We start from the raw sequence: 18,783 nt of genomic DNA, 5'->3' as shown, positions 1-18,783 counted from the left end.
ATTCCGTTGGTGCCATACGATACGAAGTTATCGAAATCGGTGTAGTCCCAGGTACAAGCTCAATACCAAACTCTACCTCCCGAATAGGTGGTAAACCCGGTAATTCTTCGGGAAAAACATCCAGATATTCACAAACCACCGGCACAGATTCAGGCTTCTTTTCTAACTCTTTGTCATCAAGTACATACGCAAGGTATGCTTCGCACCCCTTTCTTACATATTTCTGTGCCAACATCGATGATATTATAGCTGGCGACCCATCCAAGTCAGTAGACTCAACTCGAATCATCTCATTATTTACACACCTCAAATCGATAGTTTTTCTTTTGCAATTTACAATTGCATCATGTACGGTCAACCAATCCATACCGAGGATAACATCAAATTCATCGAACGGTAAAAGCATCAGGTCAGCCGGAAAACAGGAGCCTCGGATTGTTAAGGGGCATTTCTTACACACCTTGTCGACAAGCACATAATGACCCAAGGGATTTGACACCCGAATTACGAACTCAGTAGACTCAACAGGTAAAGTCTTACTGGATGCTAAGGTTTCACATATATAAGAATGAGTAGAACCAGGGTCAATCAAAGCAATCACATTAGTATCAAAGAGAGTAAAAGTACCGGTAATAACATCTGGCGAGGAAGCATCCTCGCGTGCGCGTATAGCATAAGCTCTAGCAGGAGCACGAGCCTCAGATCTGGTTGTAGCATCTCTAGATCCTCTCTGACCGCCACTGGCATTACCCGTATTTCTAGATGGTCTACCCCGAGCAGTAGTAGCACCCGGTCTCCCACTCTGATCTACATTCTGTTCAGACAATCTCGGGCAGTCTTTAATAAAGTGGTCAGCTGATCTGCACTTGTAGCAGGAGCGGTCATGGAATCTACAACTCCCCGAATGCCATTTACCATAATACTGGCACTCCGTTATGTCTGGACGATCATTTCTAACACTGGCGACCGAAGTGACTCGTGCACTCACTGGGGGTCGATCACGATCTCGTCTAGAAAAGCCCGAAGTGTCTCTAGATCGGCCTAAATCATCTCTAAATTTCTTCGATGACTGTTGAAAGGGCTTTCCCGAAGATCTCTTACGAAACTCCTTTACTCCCATATCAGCTTTTCTTTTCTCCATACTGAGCTCCTCGGCTTTGCAAGCTCGCTCGACAAGTACCACAAATTTTCGGATTTCTAAAATGCCAACATACAGCTTTATATCATCGTTCAGTCCATCCTCGAAACGTTTACACATCACGGCTTCTGAAGAAATGCATTCTCGTGCGTACCGGCTAAGCCTCACAAATTTTCGTTCATAGTCGATAACCGACATGGAACCTTGTTTAAGTTCAAGAAATTTCTTCCGTTTTTGATCCATGAATCTCTGACTGATATACTTTTTCCGAAACTCGGTTTGGAAAAACTCCCAAGTTACTTGCTCTCTGGGCACAACAGAAGTCAACGTATTCCACCAATAGTAGGCAGAATCATGTAGCAAGAAGATAGTACACTTTAGGCACTCATCAGGTGTGCAAGATAGCTCATCGAGTACCCGGATAGTGTTGTCCAACCAAAATTCAGCTTGCTCGGCGTCGTCGCTGTCCGTAGCTTTAAATTCAGTAGCCCCGTGTTTGCGGATTCTGTCAACTGGGGGCTTATTTGACCTTATTTGGTCAGTGACCGGAGGCATTGCAGGTGCGGGGGTTGTATTAGTCGGGAATGGGGGTTGTGGAACAACCGTATTTGTTCGAATGTATTTGTTGAACCAATCATTCATCACGCTATAAAAAGCTTGTCTAGCTTCATCATTCGGATTACTAGCAATAGGTTGAGAGTCCGCCGGCGCTGTCCCTTGTGCGGGAGCAAGCGCTACACTCTCAAGATCATCAGCTACCGCTCGGTTGGGATCGGGATCCATTACTATAAATAAACACATTTGCAAATGTCAGAAATCACCACACTATCAAATAATCACAAAATGACATGTATAGCTAGACCCAAACGTATTACGGTAGTCCTAGAATCGACTAAACCGTAGCTCTGATACCAATAAAATTGTAACACCCCGTACCCAAGACCGTTGCCGGAGTCGGACACGAGGGGTTAGCAGACTTAATTTACTTATTCAAAGTCCATTTTAAAAATTTCCAGACAAGCTGGCTAACTGCGTCACTGTCACCTTAAAAATCATATCTTGAGTTCCAAAACTCGAAAATCAGTTTCGTAAATTTTCCCTAAAACTAGACTCATATATCCATCTACAATTTTTTTTCTAAAATTTTTGGTCTGGCCAATTAGTACAGTTTATTAGTTAAAGTCTCCCCTGTTACAGGGTTCGACTGTTCTGACCTTCTTGCGTTACAACTTATATATCTCCTTGTATAGGGCTTCAATACTTATGCCGTTTGTTTCTGTTGAAACTAGACTCAAAAAGGAATCTGTAAATATATGGCATGACTTCTAATTTTCTCTGGTTAATATATAATGAATTTCCAAAGTTAGATCAGGGGATCCAAAAATTGCAATGGCCCTGTTCCACGGAAACTTACATATCCCTTAAAATACAACTCATATGATTGTTTCGTTTCTTCCGTATGAAAGTAGATTCATCAAGGTTCGATTACATAATTTATTCACTATTTAATTCCATTCCCACTATTTTTAGTTATTTTTCAAACTTACGCCACTGCTGCTGTCAGCATCTGCCTTTAAGGTAGACTTTACCAATTTTATAGTTTCCATGATTCAACTAGCCCTTTAGCATATATAGCAAAAATTATGATCATGATTAACCATTCCAATGGCCAATCGTTGCCAAGCATATCCACACCTCTCAATAACCATATACATACAAAATGATTATAACACTATGCTTAAAATATATAAGCCATTTTTGCATGGCTATCCAAATTTATACAACACCAAAGTACTTGACTAATAACACAAGGGCAGTCCTATACATGCCATTTTCAGAGTTCAACCAAAAGTGTACCAAAAGGGGCTTTGATAGTGTGGACGACTTCGACTTCGACAATCCCGAGGCCGATAGCTGACGAACCAAAATCTATAAAACAGAGATTCAAAGAACGGAGTAAGCATTTAATGCTTAGTAAGTTTCGAACAAGGAAATTAGGCACAACTGAGGCATAGCATTCATATAACTAAACGGATAATTTCATATACACATATTCTAAAAGAAAAAATCAGTCCTACTCCACATTTCCAACCCTTATTTTCACACATAAGGAATCAACTTAGCCAAAGGCTAGAAACTCATTAATTGACCGAGCGAATACTATTCATAAGGATCAACTAATTCAATGCATATACGAAACATACCTCATCGTTGGGGTTTACGAGCGTATTAATTGAAATTATTACAGCAAGATTGCTCATTCCCAAGCCAAGTACCTTTGGGATTTAACCGGATATAGCTACTCGCTCGAATGCCTTCGGGACATAGCCCGGATATAGTAACTCGCACCAATGCCTTCGGGACATAGCCCGGATATAGTAACTCGCACCAATGCCTTCGGGACTTAGCCCGGATATAGTAACTCGCACAAATACCTTCGGGACTTAGCCCGGATATAGTAACTCGCACAAATGCCTTCGGGACTTAGCCCGAAACTAGTCACTAGCGCAAATGCCTTCGGGACTTAGCCCGGTTATCATCCAAATATTCATGCACATATCAATAAATCATGACACATCTATATTTCATTTTCATAATTAGAGTTCAAACACAAGTCACGTATTAAGAAATCCCATTTTCGGCTCACTAGCCACATACAAACAGCATGGTTTAGTTTGCTTTATGACACGATCTCTATGCACATACGGCTACCCGTCATACATATAGACTAATTAACTTAACATATAATTCAAGTAGAATCATCATATCACCGGATATTTGTTATGCTCATACGTCATGACTTAATCAAATTGTAAACTAAGTCTCGTTACTCGAAAACTTACCTCGGATGTTGCCAAACGATTTCGATGGCTATTCGACCACTTTTTCCTTCCCTTTATCGGATTTAGTTCCCCTTTGCTCTTGAGCTTAATTTAACAAATAAATTGATTTAATCATTTGAGCATCGAAAAGAGGAACTCAAGGTACTTAACCCATATATACATTAGACATTAGAGTCACATATATATGTAATCATGAATCAAACTCAAAATTTTCGCCCACACTCTCTTTTAGCCGATTATCTAAGCCAAGATAAAAGCATTAATATGCTTGCCTCTAATCGAATACATGCATCACCCATCCATCTCATGTGGCCGAATATGCATGTCTATGTTGAGGCCAATTATATACTTAATACCACATATAAATGACATACATTTTACTAACTAATGCATTACATATTATAACTCAATACGTATCCATCATTTACTCCATAACTGAAACACCACCATATATAAATATATACCTTGAGATAATATATAATGTCATACCAGTACATCATGTGAAAATATATATACATGTGCAAGAGCTGAATCACAAAGTTGATTATAACCACCTCATATATTTTCATCATATACCCGAATGCACAAGTACATTATAATAACTTCCAACTCAATTCATGTTACAAATTTATACTTCACAAGAATAAATCATTAACCAAATATAAGCATATATCCAAAACACAAATTTTACCTACCATGTAATAAGCATATCAAAATAAACTCTTCCTATGTTCGAATATAACCTAATATCATTTAATACCAAATCATGTATAACCAAATTCACATGTATATTTTATTTTTTTACATGAACCATAGCCGAATCATTTTAACCATGAGTAACATAACAAGCATAAATCATACTTATGGATCTAAGGTAGAACCAAGAAAGGAACTCATAAATATCAAGATGTAAACAAACTACCATTGTTCATCTAGATTTAGCATGAAACACAACCATCACCCTTATTAATCTCCATAGCCGAAAACCTTACTTATTCCAAAATCACAATTTCAACATGGGTTACCAACAATAACTTGATATCTCACTCAATATCAACTAGGATTTCAAGAACTAGTATCAACTTCCTTACCTTATTATTGACCTAAGATGACCGATTGCTTCACTCCTTTCTTCCTCCTTTCAATTCGGCCAAGAAGAACCAAAGAACACAACTTGTTTTCATCACCGAATGCTCTTGCTCTCTCTTTTTTTTTTCTCTTTAGAATCGGCTAGGAAGAAACATGGATGATGACCTCTTTTTTCCCTTTTTTTTTCCTTTCACCCATCCCTTCCTTTAATTATCATTTCTTTATTTTATTACATCCTCCATACTAACATGGCACCTAGCTAATTAAAGTTAATATAAAATTCACACTTGATTATATAATTTGTAGCATGGCCGGCCACTACCTATAGTTTGGCTAATTTGACATGCAAGGACAAGCACTTTCCCACATATATTAATAGGCCACTTTAACACTTGCCTAGCATATTTCTAAATTGTCTCACATAAGTCCCTACAAATAAATTTCACATACACTGACCAAATTAAAGTATGGAGCTATCACACAAGCATTTACGCACATCATAAACACAGAATATAACCTTTAATTATTTATAAGACTCAGTTTCGTGGTCCCGAAACCACTTTCCGACTAGGGTCAATTTAGGGTTGTCACAAAACAGGCCTATTACGACACTTTCTTAAGTGTTAGGATAAACTTGTCGACATACACTTTGGCCAACACTTTGTATAAGAGTTGGGATATGCATGCCTAAGGCAATGCTTAAATAAGAGTCGACTTTTTCTAACACTATGCCGACACTTTTGGGCTAACACTTTCCTAAGTGTTGGGATAGATTTGTCGATATACACTTTGGCCAACACTATGCCGACACTTTTGGGCCGACACTTTCCTAAGTGTTGGGATAGACTTGTTGATATACACTTTTGCCAACCCTTTGTATAAGAGGTAGGATATGCATGCCTAAGACAACGCTTAATTAAGAGTCGGCTTTGTTTAACACTATGCCGACACTTTGCTAAGTGTTGGGATAGACTTGTCGGCATACGTTTTGGCCAACTCTTTGGATAAGAATTGGTATATACATGCCTAAGGCAACACTTAAATAAGATTCGACTTTGTGAACACTATGCCGACTTGTGTTATAGCTTTCCCAACTATATAAAAGTGTTGCCATATGAAAAGAAGAACTCTTATGTACTAACTCCCAATGTACCACCTATCACTTTTCTAATAAATTAATTTATATTAAATAAAAAATTATGGTATTAATATCTTAAACTAATATGTTTGGATTTAAAATATGAATATTCTTAAATTTTTACATCATGAGTGTGAATAATTATATATATTCAAATTAAAAATGACTTAATAGCTTCGAGTGTGAATAAGGTTTTTAATAAAAATGCCGCAAAAAATTAATTTAGTTTATGGTTTAAGGTTTAGTGTTTAAGGTTTAGGGATTATAGTTTATGATTTAAGATTTTACGGTTTTGTGTTTGTGAGTTTGGATTTTAGGTTTTGTGTTTATGGGTTTGGGGTTTATGATTTTAGAGTTTTTTTAATATAAATATTTCAAAATTTTATATTGTATATATTTAAAAATTTTAATCATAAATAAGATAAATATAAATTATTATTTTTTAAAAAATAAAATATTAAAATGGGATAAATCCCAAAAGCATACATGAACAATGGTTTAATGTGCAATTGTATATATGAAATTTAATTTGATTCAGTTCTTGTAAATTATTAACACAATTATTGATATAACATCATTTTATATTTATATATTGCATACATAAATATTTATATTTATTCAATATAAAAATAAATTAATATATTTATTTTTTAAAATATGTATGATTAAATTAAAATTAAAATTTCAAATATACATTTAAACCATGATTAAAATTTCATATTGAAAAAAAAATCCTTTCAACAATACTAGACCATGCCATACCCATCTATCAACTTAATTTCTAAAAGAGTTGATCATGGTAATTTTTAATTTTTAATATTTATATTTTTTCATCAATTTGAATTCTTATATTTTTGCACTCCCCAAAAAAAAATTCACACTTTTTCCCCATTTATTTTATCTCTTTTCAATTTCTTTTTCCTTTCTTCTCAAATCTGTTCTCTTTTTTCTTAGGGCTCAAAACTTCTTCTGTACTTGGTTTTTTCAAATGAAACCCTAATTCCTTTTAAATTACCCTTAGATTCCTACAATATTTACTAAAAGAACCACTCATTTTCAACTCTCCGAACAAAAATGGAGGTAGTTAATAGAGAGAGTGTGCTTTTCATGTGGGGATATTTACCTGGACCGTTACCGCAACGAGCTCCGCTTGTATCGCCGGTTCTTGTGCCGATTCCGGATTCCATTGACCATTCTTGGACCGACGTATGCGGTGGCGGTTGTGGATTCGCCATGGCCATTTCTGGTTGTTTTTCCTATCTCTCTTTTTTCTCGTTGGCTTTCCTCCCCTTCTTTCCCTGATTTTTAAATTTTATTTCTTATAAAAATATTTTAAATTTTCGGTAATGTAATTGCGGCTTTTGGGGTGGTTGTTAGATTTTGTACATTTTGATCTGTCTGGTTGGCTAGAAAATGTAAAAGGACTGGGCGTTATAATTCGATTTTTTCGTTGTTTTCTTTTTTGTTTTGTCATGAAGTCAACTCACTTGTCTCAAATTAGCTATGTTGAGTTCCTTCCTGCTCTTTTTATATACTGGTTTTGAACTACAGGTTTTCTCTCTCTGTCTCCGTTCTCTATAGTTTAAAAAGATTTCAACTTGTTAATAAATTGTTAACAGATGATTAGAGCTGTGAACCGAATTTCAATTTAATATATTTAGTTTTAAAAAACTTTCATTTTTCTTGTATTTGGCATATAAGATAATTTTTTTTATGCAATAACTTCCGTGAAGCTAACATTATATTCTACTAATGGTGGTTTTTTATGCAAACCACACACCATCCAATCCGAGGTGGCGCAGTGCTTGCCGCTTCCTTCGTTGCCTGTTTTCTGTGGTGCTTCGAATCTGGAGCTCCGGCTGTTTGACGACCCAGCTGTTGGAGCTTCCAGGTCTTTGAACCGACAGCAAATTAATAAGCTCAGGCTAGTCGAATTGCTGATCTGCTTCGCGAAACTGACGTTTCATATCTGTAAGTGTTCAAAATTCTAGTGAATTTGAAATTTTAGCTCAAATTTTTAGGGCACGTTTGGTTTGCTGTATTGGATTAGAGGTTTATTAGATTAGAGGTGTATTGGATTAGAGGTGTAATGGATTAGAGGTGTAATATTAAATCAACTGTTTGGTTGAATGTAATGGAATAGAGACGTAATAGTAATCTTGTGTTTGGTTGAATGGAATAGAGGTATAATAGCATAATGGAAAAAACTAAAATGACTAGAATACTCTTAGCATAAATTTGTTTAGGTAAATAATTATTGTTATTTTTATTAAATTTTAATAAGATTATTAATATCAATAATAAATAATTTAATCATATTTTAACATAATTATTATTAAATATATTATAATTAAAATATATAATTTAATAAAATTCTTAATAATCAATATTCTTATATGAATTTATATACTCATTTCCTTTTATATATTAATATACCACATTAACCGGTTTATATTTATATCAATGGCAAAAAAATTTTGGGAGAAGATTTTGAGGACTGCTTTTGTTTGCAAATAACATCATTCATTCTGTGGGGAAAAAATTATGAATGAGCCTGCTTATTAATTACCTTTTTTATTTTGTACTGAAGTAGTTGCCACTGGTTCAAAAGTCGATATATATGTAATATTATTAAAATAATATTTTTATTTTAATTATTTAAAAATATTTTTAATTAATGCGGTGTATATGAATATACACATTTAATTAGTTTTATTTTAATAAATTTTTTCTAATTTATTCATTCAATTTTAATCACCTTACAATTTATTCATTGTATTATATCTACAGATCTAATTTTAATATATTGAATATTTGTTTTTTAATCAAGTTCTTTAGTTGATTATATCTAATGTTCCAATTTTAAAAAATTCGAATATGTATGTGCATGCACATTTATACCAGAATACATATTGAAAGAGAGAATGTGTGAAGGGCAAATGGCTTGATACATAATAGAAGGTCAAACCAGAAGATAATTAAAATTGATTACACATCATACTCAATCAAGTGCTTTTAAGAAAAAAATTGATTTATAACACACATGGACATGCATAAATAAATAAGCAATGAAAGAAAAGGGAATTACTTTCTATCACTCAAAAGGTCAAAGAGTTTTCCACCATATATCGCAAAATAGCTAAGCCACAATTTAAATCTCTGACTGTGATAAACTGGCTGATGCAAGAATCTAATGAGGTCTTGTGCAGCTCTGAGAGGTAATGGCTGCATTGTGAACGTCTTACCACTACCTAAAATAAAAAATATATTCCGTGAACTGGAAATTAGCAACAATACCACAGAACCATGAACTGCAAAAACAAGGAGATGTGAAACAAAAGACTATAAACCAAGGAAAATAAGAAAATGACTATCATGTCTTAGGCTAATGTGATTTCTTTAGTTTACAACAGAGATTTCTTCTCTTTTACAGAAACTAGTTCTTTTAGCACTAATTCTCTCATCAGTCTCGAAATTCTGAAACCCAATCATATGCATCAATTTTCTACTAATAATTCTAAATCTTCCAAATAGTTTCCTCCATTCTGTTTAAAATATCATGTACATCAATTTACAAAAAACTATGGTTCCAACTAGAATCTAATTTCTTCATGACTCTTTGAATTTGGGGTCTGGCAATGTTTCTAAACCAAAGCAACCATTCTTGGTAAGGCATAAGGGCGCAAGAGTAAATGTAAATTGATGGAATATAAAATAAGATTGACGCTAAAAGGAAGTTTACACATTTAACAGCCAAAACTAATTCACTATGAAGTTCTGAGGATTTACAATGATTCAAAAACTACCACTTTAATATTCACGAAAAAAGCTATATTTAGAAGAAACTGAAAGGAATAGATGGCTATACACCATCCAAGATGCATGTAAGCTTTGAGATTCAAAAATATTTCCTTCTAACATTAATAGTGCTTCAAGCATACAAAAGCAGAAAATAACATATATAGCACACATGACATTCAGGAAGAAAAGTCTGAAACTCTGCGTACCTGTTTGCCCATATGCAAAACAAGTGGCTTTTGTTCGCTGAAAAATTATGGGAATAATTGGCTCAACAATACCACGATAAACCTGCTGAAGCGAACAAGAGGGGGAAAAATCAATCTTTGGCTCTAGCAAAACACTAAACAAATTGGTCATAATCTACTCAATGTTATTCAGGAACTATGTTTAGATGGCAACAAGGCATTAATTTTTAACCAAGAATTACCTCATCATTAGTAACATGTTCATCCAGAACAGCATCAAAACAGAATTCATGCTTCTCTACGTATGCTGTCAAGTCCACCTTTCATATAACAACCAAAGCATATATAAGCATGAGAAGAGATGACATATCAAACAAGCACCAATAATTCTAAAAAATTCATCTCAACAACACATAGTAACCTCACATTAACTTTTGTGAATAAGGGACAAACCTTTAGCTTGGGTTCATGGACCGTTAAAGCATTCTCATCTACAGTTACTATATCATCCTCCTTCCGAGAAATTTCTTTCTTGTTTAATGGTCTTTTACGTACCTTGTACCATGTGCAAGAAAAAAATTAAGATTCATAGGAAACTTGAAAATTAAGGCATAGAAGACTGTGCTACGAGCACGCATCAATTGTTCCAGCCCAGATAATATAAAACACAGTGACAGAACATACCACAACTTTAATCTTAGCAACATTATTTTCCCTTGTACTGATCTCTTTTTCATTGGCAATGAATGACGAAGCAGAGGCATCTGTATTACTTTGCTCTTTTGCAATTAAAAGTACATTAACCTAAATCAAATTGCATAGAATCATAGAAACAATAGAAACATAAACAAATAAAATACATGTGGTAAATTAAAAGCGGAACAACAGTACCTGCATGAGTAGATTAGGAAGGAGGCGTTGGTCGATGCCTGTAGAAGTTAAGGGAAAGGCCAGATGCTGCAATCCAGCAGATTGCAACCACCGTGCCATAACAGCATCACCAGCATCTCCGCCGGCGGGACCAGCATTGTTGAAGGACCCGCCGCCTCCAGCGTGATCGTAAAACGCCGTCGCAGCAGCATTGCTTTGCTGCATCTGGCCACTCGTGTGGCGCTGCGATCGCCTTTGCGGAGCCAATTTTTTAAAATTTGTTTATCAATGCTACCATAAGAAAAGAGATCAAATTTCAGAAATAATAATAACAACAACAACAATACAAAGAAAATAAGAATATAACTAAAAAATTACTTACGAGGTGGAGAAAATCCAAAAATTCGAAGAAGATGTAAATGTATTTCTTCGAAAATGCAATTTCCAATAATTCGTGCAAATTTCTTAAACCTATCCAAGAAAAAAATTACTCAAATTCACGCATTAAAATTATATAAAAAACAGTAGAAAAAACAAATAAAATTACCAGATAATGTTGAAAAAAAAAAGACAAAAGGAAGACGGCGATTGAAGATCTACGAACAGATCTGAGAGAGAAATCAAATTATAAAAGCAGAAAATAGTGTTTGATTTTATTTAATTTAAATCGATGAGAACTGAAATCAAATAGAGGGAAAAATTAAGATTCTTTGTATATAAATACCAGTGCCATGCCATGCCCACCACACGTGAAAAAAACCTATATAAAAAAGAGAGGTAAAAAAGAGAAGGAGAAGAGGCGATGAGAGTGGAGAAGAAAGCTAGAAGGAAGAAACAGAAGACGTGGATTTTGGGTAAAACAGAAGCAGGAATGGGGAGGGTAAAACAGGGACCAAAACTGAAGGAGCGCCTAAACTGAGCTCAAAGAAGGGATTAGAAATCGGTGAATTTCACCGATTAGATCAGTAATGGTTTAGCCCCGTAATAGCAATACATTGAACCAAACAACGGATTAAAGGCGTAATAAGTGGGGCCCACCGATTATAGCCAATACACCCAACCAAACATAGTGTTAATGTTTTCTCAATGCAGTGAAATCTAAAAGAAAATATTTGGACTTCTAAGTCTTTGATATTGTTATTGATTATATAAGCTTTATCTCTTCTTCTTTTTTTGAATAATTTGAATTTATTGGTTAAAGCTCCCACATAGTTGCTATTTGATTTAATTGCTGTTCGGCGTTTGCTATTTTCTATATTTTCTGTTCGAAGTTGTTAAAAGGTAAAATTATACTCTTTTGAAAGAACGATTTAGAGCATATATAATTCTATCATTTATGAAAAAGATGAAAGTAAAATTATGCGTTTTATGTTAAATAACTGTAATTTTGATTTTTCAAAATTTTTTTATTTTTTTCCCATAAACAAAAGCCAAATATAAGAAAAGTAACAAACAATGGAATATTAAATGATTAATTATGGATTTGAGCTGCCAGTCTTAGGTGTAAGCAAGTGATTATATTTCTTTCTTCTTTTTTGTGCAGGAATCTTAGGGATGAGGCAGATTCAGTTTCGCATGACCATTTGGAGCCCTTGGAACTTCATGCACAAGTTCTCCAATACAACCCTGCAGCATTTGTGTATGTTACTCCTGGTAAACAAAGTATTCTCGTTTTCAGAATTTTATGTAGAGTACTTGTTCTATTCTAAGCTTTTATCTTCTTTATGTTCCATCCTTTTCTCCATCTTGCAAACTTTTATATTTTCTGTTTCTCTCTCTCCTCAGCTTCCTCCTCTTCTCTTAGGATATCAGTGTAATTTCCCTTTTGAAGCTTTCAAACCACCTGAAACTTCTCTAATTGTTATATTAGAATGCAATGGTAACGCACATGTGATACCAAGATTCATAGTAATAAACCATTACGATGAAGTATTCATTGTGTTTGCAATTATGATAAAGAAATATCTATTATAGAAGATACAGTAAAAATGAAATTAAGTGTTGTTTGTGTAGAATTGAGTTCAAGAACCTTAAACACTCAGTCCTTTGTTTTTATTTTTATTTTTATTTTTCATTCTCAGTCCTTTTGATCTTAAAGAGAATACAAAACCAGACAAAGTTTTAAGTTTTTGATCCGGTTTGTGCAGGATTGGTCATTACACAATCCCTAAAGAGATGAATGAGGTCTGCAATTGGCTTACAGCTAGGTTGGGGCTCGAGGGATAAGACTAAATATAGCCAAGAGTCGGGAAGCGATAAAGGTGAAAAGAGAGAAAACTGCATATGTTACAAGTAGGTAGTAAACAAAATGGATTGTTAGGTTATATGGTATACTTGGATCTGGATATATTTCACTACTTGGGGCTACCTTTGTAGAAATAAGAGATCAACAGAGTTTCTTGGAATTGACGTTGCAGTTTCAAACTGTATTAGCTTTTTTGTAGTACAACATCAATATCAATGTCCATCGTCTTAGGTATTTTTTTATTTGTTTGCTTTTGTACATTGAATTGAATGTTAGTGGTATACATTTCAGCTAAATGTTAGTGTATTTTGATTGTTAGATCGATTTTTGTAATGAATATTCAATCATTATTTTAATTTTAATTTTATATTTTATATTTTTTTAGTTGTATTTAAAGCACAATTTCTATCATTATTCACTATAAATATTTATAAAAATATATTAATATTGAAATAATAAAAAATAGAAAAAAATTACATTATACATGTCTATCTAAATCTTTTTAAGGTTACCTTAGATGTGATAAATCAAAAGGTTTATCCCAACCTTTTTAAGGTTGCTTTAAACAGGTCTATCTCAACATTTTTTAAAAGTTATTTTAGATAATGTTTATCCTAACTTTTTTAAAGTTACTTTAGACGAGTCTATTCCAACCTTTTTAAAAGTTGTCTTAGATAAAGTATATCCCAACCTTTTTAAGGTTGTATTAAATGGCTTTATCTCAACTTTTTTAAAGGTTGCCTTAGACAAGGTCTATACCAACTTTTTTAGGGTTGTTTTAGAGGAGTTTATCCTAACTTTTTTTAAGGGTTGCCTTAGATAAAGTCTATCTCAAACCTTTTTAAGGTTACCTTAAACAAGTCTATCCCAACCTTTTTTAAGGGTTATCTTAGACAAGGTCTATCTCAACCTTTTTAAGGTTATCTTAAATGAGTCTATCCCAACCTTTTTTAAGGGTTGCCTTAAATTGGTCTATCCCTACCTTTTTCAAAGGTTGGCCTTGACTAAGTCTATCCCAACCTTTTTTGAAGGTCGGCATTGACTAGGCCTTTCACAACCCTTCAATAAGGGTCGTCTTATGTTGACTTATGCAAACGCTTTTTCAAAAGCGTTGCGGAGCCTATGCCAACTGTACTATAGACAACCTTTCTGGAAGCGTCACGAAACCTATGCTAACCTTTTCTGCGTCGTCTTAGGTCAAAAAAAGTGTTGCGGTAGGGTTGTTTTGTTGTAGTGACTTAACAACTTTTCTCAAATTGGTCTGTAAACTCGGATTCTATTAAAGTATGATAATATGATATTCTAAAATTATGTTACATCATCACCTCAAACATTCTTTAAAAATTTTAAAAATTGTAGTTTCTTTTTTATATATATTTTTTGTATTCTTTAGATTCTACATGATTTTTTTCTTAAAAGTTTCATGTCACTTTAAAAGAATTCATATTCAAAGATTAAATTGAGAAAATTTGTCATATTTCGAAATTAAGATGAAAAAAATTTTAAAACCAAATTTAAAAAACTTAATAGATTTAAAAACTAAATGTTGCTATATCACTTATTTTTTTTAATATATTATTTGAAGGGATAAGAATCAAATCATGATTTCTAATTAGTACCATAATAATAAAATGTATTAGCAAACCACTCACTGTTTGTACTTTTAAGGCTGAAAATTTTCCCACAAGATTTGATTAAATAATGCATTTAATTGATACCTTAATCATAAACCCAATTGACTTAACCAACCACTCAATTTAAAATGATAAACCCAACACTTGACAGTTCCCACTATAGAAATTTGGTGAGCACCTCCAAAAAGGAACATGAAATATATATTTACAAGCAAACTTGGTATCGGTGGAAAATTTCGAATACATGAAGGGAGCACAAATAACAATTCAAACAAAAAAAAAATGAAAATAATAGTACAACACTATATGGTGTGTATCAAGTTATTATTTTTTAATGTTCTATTTGTCTCCACCTATACTTGATGTACAAATGAATTTTAAGCAAATTAACTTCGAAGATACAATGAAACTCGATGACTATTTATGTTTTGCACCGACGAAAGTAGTCCACTAAACACTGAGCAAAGTATAACAAGAAAATCAATTTAGATAGAATAATAAAATAATAGTAGAAGATGAAGGAATGATAGAAAGAACTTTTGAGAATTTTTGGTATAAATCTAACTACTATTTATAAGAGTTCTTATTTCTCTTCATAAAGACATAACTTTCAATAGGTGTCTTTTTTGAATAATTACTCTTTAAAAGAGACATAATTATTCAACTAATATCTCATAATTATTTAAGTAATATTACTTGTATAGTTATAATACTTTGTCAAAAATTAAATGATATAACTCTTGATTATTACACCCTTTTATTTATAATTATTGTAACACTATAAATATTTAAAAATGTAACCGGGAAAAAAACCATATCTATACAAAGTTATCCCATTCATTGAGAAGCCACAATTAAACTTTTAAAGGCTTCAATTTTATGAAAACTATGTCATGGAATTTTTTTGTAAAATAGGGGTAATTAAGTCAAGTTATTGCAAGAGTAAAAAAGAAAAAAAAACTAATGTAGAAAAGAGACTATGAATTATTTAATTATTTATATATTAAAAAGTCTATAAACTATAATAATTTATTCATATAAGTCCTTATGGTTCCTAAAAAAAAGTTTTCTTGTTTACTTATATAAACTCTTATTCTTTAATACATGTTCATAAAAGTACTTTTGTTTTAATTAGATGACAATTTTTTATGATAAAATTTAAATTGGCAAAAAAGAATATACGTAAGTTATTTGTTTACTTAGACAAACAAGTAAACATTACTAAGTAAAAAAAAAATTACCCTTTTATTTATTATAAATCTCTTAATGAGATTCGATATAAAATCTACTATATCAAATGTAGCATATTAAAATTATTAAAATTTTAATAATTTTAATATGATACGTAGTATTCATATTAAATCTTTCACAATCAAAAGATTTTAAGAAAAACAAATAATTTATATGTAATTTTGTTAATTTAAATTCTATATCATAAAAAAATAACAATAATTAAAGCTAATGTCTTTTATATGTATGTACTAAAAGGACGGGCTTATTTAAGGCAAAAAAAAATTATAGAGTTTATTTAAATAATATATTATAATTTAATCACTTTTTTTAATATTTAAGTGCTATTTATTTCTTAAAAAATTAATATTAATAATTATGAAAAATAAGATAAATTAAGAAATTTCATGAAAATAAGGTAAAATAATTAAAAACATGACATAGCATGAAAACAATATAAATACATAAATATGTCGAAATTTACATATAAAATATATGAAGATGAAAAAGAAAAGCACAAACACAATATGAATATATGATTTTTCTTTGAATTCATCACTACTAAATTATACAAATGTGAAATAAATTTAGACATAACAATAAACATGAACATAATTATTCTCTAAATAGAGTACTATGATAGCCTATACAAAATACAACATAAAAAAAAACGTACATGAATGCATGCACATGACAAAATTCACATTTTTCCATACCATGTATCTTCTTGTTAGTCGTATTGAATATATATTATATTTAATATGTTAATATTTTTTACATATATTTTAACAAATTTATTCAACATACATTATTTTTGCGTATTATTTTATATAAAATATCTAAATTATTTTATTTATTCTATTCTTTTAAGTTGATTACAAATATGATAGCATCTGCCATTTGTGTAGTTAAAAGACAAAGGAAACCTCCCACTAACTCTTAAAGGGAAAAAAAATGATAATTCCTTTTCAGTGATGATATTTACATAAGATTTTAGGCGTCACTCAACCACACGTCATGTTTGCTTATTTCATGTAAGGGTTTATGGAAAAACAAAGTTAAATCTTTTAACAATGACTTGGACTTTTTTATAATTGTATTTGAGAATAAAAACATATTATTGTTTTGACTTGTTATAAACTAGTTATGCATCTAAAAACTTGTTCAATCTTAACTCTTCAAATGTTAACAACATGCAATATTAGGGGTTTGAGGCTAAATATTTTTAGATTAGATTGATTTAAATTGAATTATTAATTTTTAGGAGACGTTAACCAATAATTAAATTAAATTATTAATGTTTAAAAGAGACTAAAAGAAAAAGTATAGCATTTAACTAAAGGTGTGGTGTGGTGTGATATGTAAAATTATTTAATGGTGAGTTTGGATAAGCAGTACGATATAATGCGATACTTTTAATTTACTTTTTGTCTCACGCTATATTATCTAATCTCATCGCCACTTTTATTTTTATACTAATCGTAAATAAATGTACTGTCTATTTAAACTTATCCTAAATATCAAACTCGAAATTAATATATTAATTCTTTTACGGCACATTGATGGAAAAAGAAAAAGAAAATTGGATGATGTGGTTTGGAAAGTTAATTAGTGTGAGACATCATGATATAAGAACCATTAGTTTCCAATCTTAAGGACGTGAAATGCAAAGCATGGGTTCGTGTTTACCACCCAAAACATAGTCAACAAAACACACACAAGTGGTTGAGTCCATAAGTTGCTACAAAATTTTAAACTAAAGCTTCTATGCCACTCCCGTTGTGGAAATTTGCTTAAATAAAAACAAAATATACATTTGAATCTTCAACTCCAGCGAGAAAATGCGCAAGCAGTGACCTCATGTCAGTCACATCCTTTTATTTGATTTTTCAACCCCCCAAAGAGGCATGAGGAGAATCTAGGGTTAGGGGTGTGCATAATTCGGGTAAAACCGAAAAAATTCGGTTAATCGACCGAATTCGGTTAATCGGTCAGTTAACCGAATTTTTTCGGTCGGGGGTCGGTTAATTTTTTTATGATTTTTCGGTTAACGGTTAATTCGGTTCGAAACCGGTCGGTTAACCGAAAAAATTAATAAATAAAATTATCCAACCCAACCCAAACTCAATTACCCAACCCAATAAAACTAAAACTAAAGTTTACCCAATTACCCAATCCAATAAAACTAAAACTAAAAGACAACCCAATTTACTAAAGTCTAAAACCCAATTTACTTTAATAATTTATAAATTTTTTAAATTTTAAAAATAAAAAATAAAAAAAATTCAGGTATTTTTCGGTAATTCGGTTAATTCGGGTAATTCGGGTAATTCGGGTAATTTTTAAAAAAAAATCGGTTCGGTTAAATTTTTTAAAAAAAAATCGGTTCGGTTAACGGTTAAAATTTTTGGAAGGTCGGTTAATTCGGTTATAGTAATTTCGGGTCGGTTAACCGAATGAACACCCCTATCTAGGGTAGGTACCTTGCCCCTCAAAATTTTTAACTTCTTCAAAAATTATAATATTTATTTTTACCCCAAAACTACATCCAGATTTACTAAATTTTTAATAAATTTATATTTTTTTCATTTAATTTTAAAGAGTTACAAA

General features: G+C 32.1%; 1 protein-coding gene and 1 long non-coding RNA gene across 3 annotated transcripts; one reads left to right on the top strand and one right to left on the bottom strand.

Annotated features, from left to right (window-relative positions):
• The first annotated feature begins 7,927 nt into the window (after window positions 1-7,927).
• LOC121230655 (uncharacterized) lies at window positions 7,928-13,626 on the top strand. Of its 2 annotated transcripts, none has more exons than XR_005928702.1 (3): window positions 7,928-8,179; window positions 12,608-12,703; window positions 13,212-13,626. It is a non-coding gene; the product is annotated as an uncharacterized lncRNA (long non-coding RNA). The 2 variants fall into 2 exon arrangements; XR_005928701.1 differs by having other exon boundaries at window positions 12,608-12,717; window positions 13,212-13,607.
• LOC121230654 (kinesin-like protein KIN-13A) lies at window positions 9,166-12,034 on the bottom strand. The gene is made up of 9 exons (XM_041115755.1): window positions 11,789-12,034; window positions 11,612-11,672; window positions 11,447-11,535; window positions 11,086-11,355; window positions 10,879-10,998; window positions 10,648-10,749; window positions 10,437-10,514; window positions 10,216-10,297; window positions 9,166-9,459 (listed from the first exon to the last, which is right to left on the bottom strand). The coding sequence occupies exons 4-9, from the start codon at window positions 11,287-11,289 to the stop codon at window positions 9,293-9,295; spliced, it is 753 nt and encodes a 250-aa protein (XP_040971689.1). The 5' UTR covers window positions 11,290-11,355; window positions 11,447-11,535; window positions 11,612-11,672; window positions 11,789-12,034; the 3' UTR covers window positions 9,166-9,292.
• Window positions 13,627-18,783: the final 5,157 nt, after the last annotated feature.

Source organism: Gossypium hirsutum, chromosome A06 (genome assembly GCF_007990345.1).
Source record: "Gossypium hirsutum isolate 1008001.06 chromosome A06, Gossypium_hirsutum_v2.1, whole genome shotgun sequence".
Taxonomy (NCBI): Eukaryota; Viridiplantae; Streptophyta; class Magnoliopsida; order Malvales; family Malvaceae; genus Gossypium; species Gossypium hirsutum.
Note: the sequence above shows the minus strand (reverse complement) of the source record. Positions and strands in the feature narration are given on the sequence as shown.

Excerpts from the sequence above, each read along its gene's own strand:
- LOC121230654 (XM_041115755.1), bottom strand. The coding sequence starts at position 11,289 with ATGCAGCAAAGCAATGCTGCTGCGACGGCGTTTTACGATCACGCTGGA. Across the intron at positions 10,515-10,647 it reads TCCATGAACCCAAGCTAAAG|GTGGACTTGACAGCATACGT; the intron begins GTTTGTCCCTTA and ends GTTATATGAAAG. Across the intron at positions 10,298-10,436 it reads AACATGTTACTAATGATGAG|GTTTATCGTGGTATTGTTGA; the intron begins GTAATTCTTGGT and ends TCGCTTCAGCAG.